We start from the raw sequence: 11,671 nt of genomic DNA, 5'->3' as shown, positions 1-11,671 counted from the left end.
TCCATGTCACTCTGCAAGCAGTGACACAGAAAGCGGTCCGTCTAAGTTATTGATCAGTTAAGGGAGAGGCAAGAACTGTTCCTGAGTCTGCTGAGTCTTCATTGCCTTTCGCTGAAAACAGTGCACATGTGAAGTGGTGCATTTTGGGGGAGACATAATTCTCTCCCCTCCCTTCGCTGCAAGCAGCCCTTCCAGTAACTTTGAACCATGTGGAAAGTCTTCCTTAGATTTGAGGAAACCAAAGCTCAGAGCTGGAAGACGTGCCCCGTGTACCCCTTTACCCGCTGTTCCCATAACCCCGTTGCTTCGTGGAGTCAGACTCCCAGGGTCAAGTGTGCATGGACATTCTTGGTGACTTTGGGTGTTGTTGTCTCTGCAGGGTCGAGCCTCTTCAACTCTGTGTGGGATGCTGGGTCAGTATGTTCGCCAGTTTTGTGAGAAACAGGTCTGAATGCGGCCACTGGAGCCCAGTGACGAGTCTGAGATTCCCACACCTCATCCAAACATCTTCAGCCTCCTGGTCTTTGGTGTGAACAGAACCCTGAGTGTTGGTGTGTACATCCTGGCTGGTTCAGTGGCCGTGTATGTAGCTGGACCTGGGATCATCCTCTCCCTCTTGGTGGCTGGCTTCTTTTCCATGTTGTCTGGATTCTACTTCGCTGAGTTTGGGGCCCGGGTACCCCGCTCAGGTTCTGTGTATCTCTACAGCTATGTGACAATGGGACAACTGTATGCCTTCATCACTGGCTGGACCCTCATACTGCATTTCGTCCTTGGTGAGATGACGCAAGTGGCGCATGCTGTGGGCTTAAGACCAGGGACCTGGGAGAGAGATCTGGGGTCTTCCCTCGTTCATCTGCCCTTTGTCATTGACCTTGTAGAGGGAGTCAGGTCGTCGTGGCAGAATCCCCTCCACTTGCATTCTCCTCGGCTCTATCCTGTCATCGTAAAATGACTGGACCCAAAACCTAGAAGGAGGGGGAAGTGTAGGGAGTGGGTGCGAGGGAGGCACGTCCCACAGGCCCATCCCTCAGCATTTGAAAGGCTTTGCTCAGCTGTTGTCTTCCTGGATTTCCCTGTACCAGTTGAGGGAGATTTCAGCCCTCATCTCCCAGCCGTGCTGGTCCTACTTCCCTGTGTTCTTTTCTTGCATAACCTCCATCTCCTCCTTACATATCACATAGCTGATTTAGTCACCTGGCCCTGCCCCCCCAGCCCATGAAGAGAAACTTTGAGACGGGGTATGTTGTCCGTTTCTGCCCCCTCCCCCCCCGCCCCCAATCTACTCCAGGGAGTTCGTAGGGGTTCAGTTACTGTCCTTTCATGAATCTTCCTTCTGCCACTGCAGCCACCGCCTACTTGACCAGGGCCTGGAGCTACACCTTTGACAGCCTGATTGGGAACCACATCTCACAGGTGTTAGAGGGAACGTTCTCTGAGCATATGCCCTCGTTCCTGGCCCCATACCCAGACTTTGTTGCGCTGGCCCTGGTGCTGCTGATGGCTGGTAAGAAGGGGTCAGAGCTAAGCTGGGGAGCATGGACTGTGAATGGGGGCGCTGGGGTGGGAAGGGCTTGGGTCCCCGAATGGTGGGGGGGTTAGGACTGGAGAGAAAGGGTCAGGAAGGCAAAGCTGAGCCCATTGTTTTCCACCTTTGCAGTACTGACGTTTGCCCACGGGTGGGGGCTGTCCTGTGCTCCCCGAATTATTTTTTTCTTTTTTTTAATACATGTGTAGTGGTGGCAGATGGGAGTTCCTGAGGCTAGGATTTGAATCCAAGGCACATCTGTGACCTACACCATAGCTCATGGCAGCACTGGATCCTGAACCCAGTGAGTGAGGCCAGGGATCCAACCCGCATCCTCCAGAGGCAAAGCTGGGTACTTAACCTGCTGATCCACAATGAGAACTCCTGTAAAATCACTGTTGGATGTTGACTAGCATCCCTGGCCTTTGCTCCCCCATATGACACATGATAGTCAGAACGTCTCCAGATATGGCCACACCTCCATCCGGGAACAAAATCAGCCCAGCTCCGAACCACTTAGAAAATGAGAAGTTTCCTCCTCTGTATTGAGAACAAGGATATTCTTTTAAAGGAAAGGAGATTCGGGACTTCCCGTCATGGCACAGTGGTTAACGAATCCGATTAGGAACCATGAGGTTGTGGGTTTGATCCCTGGCCTTGCTCAGTGGGTTAAGGATCTGGCGTTGCCATGAGCTGTGGTGTAGTTCGCAGTCGCAGCTCGGATCCCAAGTTGCTGTGGCTGTGGCATAGGCCGGTGGCTGCAGCTCTGATTAGACCCCTAGCCTGGGAATCACCATATGCCGCAGGAGCAACTCAAGAAAAGGCAAAAAGAAAAAAAATTAAAAAAATAAAGGAAACGAGTTTCTCAGAGGAAGAACTAATTACTCTTTTTTTCAGCTTTATTGAAATATCATTTACATACAACAGTCTGTAAGTTTGAAATATACAGCATGATTTTCCAATAGATGTATATATTGAGAGATGATTGCCACAATACGAAATGAACCATCTTAGGGAATCCTGTCATGGCTCAGTAGTTAAAGAATCTGACTAGGAGCCATGAGGTTCGATACCTGGCCTTGCTCAGTGGGTAAAGGATCCGGCGTTGCCGTGAGCTGTGGTGTAGGTTGCAGATGTGGCTTGGATCCCACGTTGCTGTAGTTTAGGCCGGTGGCTATAGCTCTGATTCAACCCCTAGCCTGGGAACCTCCATATGCCACAAGTGTGGCCCTAGAAATGGCAAAAAGGAAAAAAAAAAAAAAAAAAAAAGAGAGAAAAAATGAACCATCTTAGGGTGTACAATTCAGTGGCACTTAGGACATTCACAACCAACATCTCCCTCTACTTCCAAACATTTTCATCTCCCCCAAAAGCAGCCCTGTACCCACTGAGCATCACTGTCCATCCCCCACCCCACCTCAGGTCCCCAGCCCTAAGCCCTTGACCACCGCCAGTCCACTTTCTGTCTCTGCGGATTTAATTATTTTGGAGGTTTTACACTTTCCATCTTTCCACAGGGCTAGTGCTTTTGGGAGTTCGTGACTCAGCCCTGGTTAGCAAAGTGTCCGCAGGCTTCAGTGTTTTGTTGCTCAGCTTCATGATCCTCTCTGACTTCATTAAGGGAGACCTGCACAACTGGCAGCTCACAGAACAGGACTACAAACTGGCCACATCTGGATCCTCTGACAGCTATAGGTTAGGAGGGTCCTTTTGCCCCAAGTCCTGCTGAAAGGGGGCTGCAGATCTGGGAATACGGTGGGAACGGAGGAGACCTGGGCTGATGGATCCAGAAGATGGGGTCCTGGAGCCCAGGTCTTGGGGTATTAACGGAGGAGTCCAGTAGAGATGTCTGAGCAACCTCCCCCATGCTCTTCCTCATCCCTTCTCTCACCACAGCCTGGGCCCTCTGGGTTCTGGAGGGTTTGTGCCCTTTGGCTTTGAAGGGATTCTCCGAGGAGCAGCAATGCCTTTCTACTCATTCTTTGGTCTCAATGCCATTATCACTACAGGTAACATGGTCTTCATGTGTCCTTTCCGGCTTTGCTCAGTTTGGGTGCCCTTGAGCAATGGGGTTAGCAGTTGATGAGGCTGCTTTTGGAGGTGGGAGGTGGAAGAATATTGAATGATTTCACAGCTGTGTGTCTTCCTGACCTGATGCTCCCACCATCCTGCAGGGAAAGAAACCCCCAATCCTCAGCGTTTCATCCCTTGGAGCCTAGTAATCTTCATATCCAGCTGCTTTTTTTTTTTTTTTTTTTGTCTTTTTGCTATTTCTTTGGGCCGCTCCCACAGCATATGGATGTTCCCAGGCTAGGGGTCCAATCGGAGCTATAGCCACTGGCCTACGCCAGAGCCACAGCAACACGGGATCTGAGCCGCGTCTGCAACCTACACCACAGCTCAGGGCAATGCCGGATGGTCAACCCACTGTGCAAGGGCAGGGTCCGAACCCGCAACCTCATGGTTCCTAGTCAGATTCGTTAACCACTGTGCCACGACGGGAACTCCTCCAGCTGCTTTTTGACCTATTCTGGTGTCTCAGCAGCTCTCACCCTCATGGTGCCCTTCTACCAGATTCATCCTTACAGCCCCTTGCCGCAGGCTTTCCACCATGTTGGGTGGGCTCCTGCCGGATACTTCGTGGCTGTTGTCATCCTGTGTGCTCTTTTATACAGGTCAGTGTCAAAGCTTTCTCTCCATGTACCGTCAGATGCTCAGGCATCCTCTCTCTTGGGACTGAGGGATGAGAGCGAAAGACACCTCACCCCAGGTGGGAGCAGGGAGCAGAAAGCAGGTCTGTCCTGCTTCTCTACATCCTCACACGTGTCCCCATTATTGTCTTTTCCAGCCTCCTGGTTGTCATGTTGGCCATGTCTCGGTTGATTGGTGCAATGGCAGAGGATGGGCTCCTTTTCCGGGGACTTGGCCAAATCTATGCCCGAAGAGGCACACCCCTCGTGGCCGTCCTGGTTTCTGCAACTCTTTCAGGTCCATAAACACAACCCAGCCCTTCCTGGATCAATTTCTTTAGCTTGGATATATCCCGTGGCTTCTCACTCCCTCCCCCAACCCTCGGTGTAGGGATAACAGCATTGCTTTTCGAGATCTTTCGTGTTGTGGAACTCCTGTCAGTTGGGGCCCTGTTTGTTTACTTCCTCGTGACTTTTTCTGTCCTGGTCCTCAGGTGAGACTCCACTACACGTTGACTGGGGGTCTTGGGCTCATGGGAATTGAAGGGGAGTTAATGAATATCTATCTTCTAAGTGTCCTGCTAGGCTTCTGGAAGGAAAGACGTGGGTTAGGCCGACCGATGTTGGATGCGTACAGGCTGCTATTAACATTGCCTTAAATCCTCTGCTTCAGGTACCAACCAGACCAGAGTTTCAGCCAGAAGGTGAAAGCAGAGGAGGAAATTCAGCTGAAGCATACAGCTGAAGAAAGTCCTTTGGGATCTGTACCTGAAGCAGGAACCTCAAACCCTCTAAAGAGTCTGTGTGACCCCGTCAGCCCCATCCCCACTCTGAAATCTGGCCAGATGGTCTACGGATGTGCCTTCCTGCTGGGTGAGCACGGGGACTTCTCTTTGGTCACCTTCTGAGATTGGCAGGATGGGCAGGGAGTGGGTATGCTGGCAGCCGAGGGGTCTTGCAAATGTGATGGCCCTTCCTGGGGTGGGCAGTATGGGGGAAGGGTGACCCGAGGTCTTGGCCCATTTGGCCTCTGGAGTTGAGCCTGCTATCCTCCCCCTTGACCCGTGCAGTTCTCCTGCTGACCATCCTGGGCCTGCTTCTGGCCCAGTGGCCCAGCCGCGTGTTCTCTGGAGACCCCGGGTTCACAGCAGGGGCTGTGCTGCTGCTGCTGCTCATTGCGGGGATCACCGCCATCATTTGGAGGCAGCCCCAGAACCCTTCTCCTCTTCCCTTCAGGGTAGGTGACCTTATGTGCCCAGCTGTCCAGGCTGAGTGGCTGAAGTCGGCATGCTTTGAGGTGAAGCCTCCTTTGCTGGACCAGGGAAGGGGGGACTTGCTCAAACCCATGGACCTTCCCTGGTCCCACCCAGTGCATATAGAGGTTCCCAGGCTAGGGGTCCAATTGGAGCTGTAGCCACCAGCCTACACCACAGCCACAGCAACTCGGGATCTGAGCCGCGTCTGGGACCTACACCACAGCTCACAGCAATGCCGGATCATTAACCCACGGAGAAAGGTCAGGGATTGAACCTGCAACCTTGTGGTTCCTAGTCGGATTCGTTAACCACTGAGCCACGATGGGAATTCCTAGCCTGGACATTTTTTAGCGTGAGGTGCCGTCCTGTGCATTGTAGATTTTTCTTAATTTAATCACTGTCAGATGGGTAACATCCCTGGACTTTACTCACTAGATACCAGTGATGCCTACATCCCAAATTGTAACAATCAGAACATCTTCAGTCATTGTCTAATGTCCCCTGGGGGGCAAAATCACACCAGCTAAGGATCTTTTTTTTTTTTTTTTGTATCTCTAGGGCTGCACCCACAGTATATGAATCTTCCCAGGCTAATGGTTGAATCAGAGCTGCAGCTTCCAGCCTATGCCATAGCCACAGCAATGTGGGTTTCGAGCCATGTCTGCAACATATACCACAGCTCATGGCAACTCCGGATCCTTAACGCACTGAGTGGGGCCAGGGATGGAACCCGCATCCTGATGGATACTAGTCAGGTCCATTAACCACTGAGCCATGATGATAACTCCCAGGATCATTTATTTAGAGCAAATAATTACTTCATCTGTACTGAAACCAAAGGGTTTTTTTTTTGAGAGGAAATTCAACATAGCATAAAATTACCTTTTTTTTTTTTTTTTTTTTTTTTTTTGTCTTTTTTTAGGGCTGTACCTGCGGCATATGGAGGTTCCCAAGCTAGGGGTCCATTTGGACTGTAGCTGCTGGCCTACACCAGAGCCACAGCAACACCAGATCCGACCCAATTCTGTGACCTACATCACAGCTCATGGCCAGCCGAGTCCTTAACCAACTGCGTGAGGCCAGGGATCGAACCCAGATCCTCACAGAGACTATGTCAGGTTCTTAATCCCCTGAGTCACAAAAGGAATGCCTGCATTGGTTATTTTATTTTATTTTATTTTTATTTTTTAAAAATTTTACCACTTTTTAATTTAATTTAATTTAATTTTTTACTGCTGTACAGCATGGGGACCAAGTTACCCATGCACGTATACATACTTTTTTCTCCCATTGTTGTGCTGCAATGTAAGTATCTAGACATAGTTCTCAGTGCTACGCAGCAGGATCTCACTGTAAATCCATTCCAAGAGCAATCATTTGCCTCCATGAACCCCAAGCTCCCTATCCTTCCCACTCCCCCTCTCCCCCCGGGCAGCCACACATCTAGTCTCCAAGTCTATGATTTTCTTTTCTGTGGAAATGTTCATTTGTGCTGTATATTGGTTATGTTAGATATTTCATAGTCCATCTTTCCCACAGGAATGCTGGCTCTGGGAGCTCATGAGTCAGCCCTGGGTAACAAGGTGTTCTCAGCCATCAATCTCTTGGTGCTCAGCTTCATCATCCTCTCTGGCATCATTAAGGGAGACCTGCACAACTGGCAGCTCACAGAACAGGACTACAAACTGGCTGCATCTGGATCCAGTGACACCTCTAGGTTAGGAGGGTCCCCTTGGCCATAGGATTGCTTGTGAGTGTCATGGGGAAGAGCTGGGAATATAGTGGGGTCTAAAGAGCTTTGGGCTGATGGATCCAGATGATGGGGTCCTGGAGCCCAGGACTCGGGGTATCAGCAGAGGAGATGGCTGAACAGTAGGGCTGTCTGAACCTGCCCCATGTTCCTCCTCCTCCCTTCTCTCACCACAGCCTCGGCCTTCTGGGTTCTGGAGGGTTTGTGCCTTTTGGCTTTGAAGGGATTCTCCAAGGAGCAGCTACATGTTACTACGTGTTTGTTGGTTTTGATGATATTGTCACTAAAGGTAATGTGGTCCCTGTGGGTCCCATCAGGGGTCAGGGCAGAGACTGGGCTGCCCTCGGGCATAGGCGTGGGTAGATGGTTAGTCTGCTCTTTTTTTTTTTTTTTTTTTTTTTTTGTCTTTTTAGGGCTGCACCTGCAGCATATGGAGGTTCCCAGGCTAGGGGTCCAATCAGAGCTGTAGCCACCAGCCTACACCACAGCCACAGCAATGTGGGATCCAAGCTACATCTGCGACCCACACCGCAGCTCACGGCAACGCCAGATCCTTAACCTACTGAGCCAGGCCAGAGATTGAATCTGCGTCCTCATGGATGCTAGTCGGGTTCGTTAGCCACTGAGCTGCAATGGGAACTCCAGGTTAGCCTGCTCTTGGTGGGGAAGAGGGAAGGGCAGTTTGCGTTTCACTCTTGCGTGCTTTTCCAACCCGGTATGTCCACTTGTCCTGCAGTGGCAGAGGCTCAAAATCCCCAGCGTTCCATCCCCTGGAGCATCATGATCACGATCTGCCTCTGCTTTCTGATGTGCTTTGGTGTCGGCGGTGCTCACCCTCATGGTTCCCTACTACCAGATTCAGCCTGAGAACCCCCTGCCGCAGGCTTTTCTCCAGGTCGGCTGGGCCCCTGCTGGATATGTCGTGGCTGTTGGCACCCTCTGTGCTCTGACATCCAGGTCAGTGTCACAGCTTGCTGCCCAGCTACTGTCACATGCTCAGGTGTCCCAGCCCTTGGGACTGAGACGCAAGAGGGGAAGACACCTCACCCCATGTGGCTTATTAGGGAGAAGAAGCCCCAGTCTGTCCTGATTCGCCACATCCTCACACGCTTTTCCATTTTCTGCTCCAGCCTCTTGGGTGACATGTTCCCCATGCTGTCGGTAATTGATGAAATGGCAGAAGAAGGGCTCATTTTCTGGGGACTTGCCCGAAGGCGCACAGGCACCCTGATCATGGCCATATTGGCTTCTGGAATGCTTGCAGGTGAATAAAAAAAAAAAAAAAAAGTCCACTTCCTCTTTGACAAATTTCCTCAACTTAGCTATTTCGACTTTTTTTTTTTTTTTTTTTTTTTTTTTATGAATTCCCTCTCCCACCTTGTGTGTGCCCTCATTCCAGGGGTTATGGCTTTACTCTTCAAGCTTAGGGATCTTGTGCACCTCACGTTAATCGGGACCCTGCTTGCTTATTCCCTCGTGGCTCTTTCGGTCCTTATCCTCAGGTGAGACTCCACCACACCTTGACTTGGGGTCTTGGACTCAGGGGGAGATAAACCTTTCAAAAAATCCTGCTGGGTTTAAGTCAGGAGAGAGATGAATGAGACTGTCTGATGTTGGATGAGTAGGGGCTGCCGTTAGTACTGCCTTGTGCCGCTAATGCAAGTACCAGCCAGACCAGAACTTCAGCAAGAAGGAGAAAGTAGAGGAGGAAATTCAACTGAAGCATACAGCTGAAGAAAGTCCTTTGGGATCTGTACCTGAAGCAGGAACCTCAAACCCTCTAAAGAGTCTGTGGGAGCCTGTCAGCCCCACCCCCACTCTGAAATCTGGCCAGATGGTCTATGGATGCGCCTTCCTGCTGGGTGAGCACAGGGACTTCTCTTTGGTCACCTTCTGAGATTGGCAGGATGGGCAGGGAGTGGGTGTGCTGGCAGCTGAGGGGTCTTGCAGATGTGATGGCCCTTCCTGGGGTGGGCAGTGTGGGGAGGGGTGACCCGAGGTCTTGGCCCATTTGGCCTCTGGAGTTGAGCCTGCTGTCCTCCCCCTTGACCCGTGCAGTTCTCCTGCTGACCATCCTGGGCCTGTTTCTGGCCCAGTGGCCCAGCCGCGTGTTCTCTGGAGACCCCGGGTTCACAGCAGGGGCTGTGCTGCTGCTGCTGCTCATTGCGGGGATCACTGCCATCATTTGGAGGCAGCCCCAGAACCCCTCTCCTCTTCCCTTCAGGGTAGGTGACCTTATGTGCCCAGCTGTCCAGGCTGAGGGGCTGAAGTCGGCATGCTTTGAGGTGAAGCCTCCTTTGCTGGACCAGGGAAGGGGGGCCTTGCTCAAAGCAATGGACCTTCCCTGGTCCCACCCAGTCTCAGTGGGCCCTGCATGCACAGCCTGAGGAGGACTGGGGTCTCCCTCTCAGAGATGTGGGTGTTATGTTCAGGGAGTCACTGACTTTGCCTCCAGGTCCCTGCTCTGCCCGTCCTCCCAGTGCTGAGCATCTTTGTGAATGTCTACCTGATGATGCAGATGTCCTCTGCGACCTGGGCCCAGTGTGGCATCTGGAATGCCCTTGGTGAGTGGCTTTCTGGGATGAAGAAGCCTCTAGAGTGACTGAACCCAACTCCCTTCCTAATTACCTCTCCCCACAAACTGTGTCAGATGCCGTAATAGGGGTTCTTTGGGGCATTTGTAAGTGGGGAGAGGGCCTACTTTCCTTCTCATGGTCTCATTTCCCTGCTAGGACTTGCTATATTCTTTGAATATGGGATCCGACACAGCTTGGAGGAGAAGAGGGATCCACAGCCACCAGCCTCCAATTTCCAGACTCTGGATGAACACACCCCTGGTGCTGAATCCTCTTAACCGTAGGAAGTAGATGCTGTGTGTGTTTCCCTTCAAACACGGGAGGTGTCTTGTGGTTCAAGGGACACTGTGATCCTCTGTGGGGTATGAGTGGGTTGCATTTAGAGCCCTGTTTTCATTGACAGAGGACTGAATCACTTTAATATTGTATAATTTTTTTCTGAAATTTTATTTTTATTTTTTACAGAATAAAATACATACATTTAAACACAATTACATTCACACAGATTATTATATCATGGATCTTAAGAAGCAGATTAAGTGACTCCTCCACTGGAGAAGTGGAATGGAAAATATGCTGAGACAAATAGGAAATTTATTCTGTACTTTATCCCATTTTTTATAGCTTTTATCTTTACTACTTAGTTTTATCTATTACATTTCAATTTTTCTTTAAAAATTAGCATTATATTAAAATTGTGTATATTATGCAACTAAAATTTATAAAGAAAGCCTTATATACCATTAAATATTTTATATAGCATAATAAAAAGAATAACTTAACTTGTAAGAATAACAAAAATAATACACCCTCTGAAAATAAGTAAAATATAAAATGCATAAATTGGTTAAAAAATAATGTAACTATATAAATATGTCCTCACAATTTGTTACATCTTATTGATTCTTCAATATAGGCATTACGCCATTCTAGGTGATGTGATAAACAAGGCATTCATTATAGACCTTACATTGTACCATGGAGAGAAATGGTTATTAATAATACAATTGTAGAACTGTATTAGTTAATTGTACAGTGGCATTATTTGATTATAATTATCATCAATTCTTTGATGGAGAGGAAATCAGAATCAGATCTAAGAAGACTTCATCATTCCAAGAATGATGTCAAATGACCCCCTTCATGGTGGATTATGCACTTATTGACTATGAGCTGTGTTTCTTCCCCAGAGAGTCCTTGTTTGTGTATCACTTGTAGATTTTTGGTTTGCAGTTATTCTGAAGTTTTGATAGAAGAGTCTATATGTATGTGAGATTGTTTTTGTTACAGCAGATACCCAGCAGCCCTGTGCTGCAGCGTATCAGCTCTGGCGACAGCCCCGTGGCTGTAGCATACCAGCTCAGGCAGCTCTGTGGCTGTAGTGGATCAGCTCTTTTACCCGGTGAGAAACCAAGTGAGCACTCGGAGAGTTGGAGAACTCAGGTTTATTACGCCGGCGGGCTCAGAGGAGATCGCTCTCCAGAGTCTGAGCCCGGAAGAAGGGTTTCACAAGGCTTTTATGGGCTATGTCTTCCGGGTCCAAGCTTGGCTAGTTGGACTGGAGTGACGTCAGGCAAGGTAGTAGATGTGGAAACAAATTTACAGAAGCAGATGCATGGGGGAGGACTGGTTGGGGCAGTTGGCTAGACTTTGCTTAGTCATCATGGCTGGGGTCTCTCCTTTCTACATTTTATTGGGACATTTTCTCCTACATTTTAAGTTGTTGTTCTCTTAATTGCAAGTTCATCTCCAGTGTCCTGCATTTGTACCACCTCTTCTCATGATTTATGATTTTGGTGGTATAATTGTGCATGGATGATTTTGTATCTTTACTGTATCTATACCTTTCCTGGTGAGCCTTGTCATTTGTG

General features: G+C 49.5%; 1 protein-coding gene across 1 annotated transcript; it reads left to right on the top strand.

Moving 5' to 3' along the window:
• The first annotated feature begins 406 nt into the window (after positions 1-406).
• LOC110261040 (cationic amino acid transporter 3) lies at positions 407-10,291 on the top strand. Its single transcript, XM_084961942.1, is given in 12 exon segments — positions 407-776; positions 1,349-1,507; positions 7,014-7,191; positions 7,401-7,513; positions 7,961-8,042; positions 8,044-8,181; positions 8,355-8,488; positions 8,624-8,754; positions 8,888-9,086; positions 9,283-9,449; positions 9,680-9,788; positions 9,957-10,291. Coding segments are annotated over 12 exon segments (1,902 nt in total). The 3' UTR covers positions 10,079-10,291.
• The last annotated feature ends 1,380 nt before the right edge of the window (positions 10,292-11,671 follow it).

Source organism: Sus scrofa, chromosome 6 (genome assembly GCF_054392235.1).
Source record: "Sus scrofa isolate SSC_HxYL_T2T_F1_AM1 chromosome 6, Sscrofa_HxYL_maternal_Yorkshire_Landrace_v2.0, whole genome shotgun sequence".
Classification (NCBI taxonomy): Eukaryota; Metazoa; Chordata; class Mammalia; order Artiodactyla; family Suidae; genus Sus; species Sus scrofa.
Note: the sequence above shows the minus strand (reverse complement) of the source record. Positions and strands in the feature narration are given on the sequence as shown.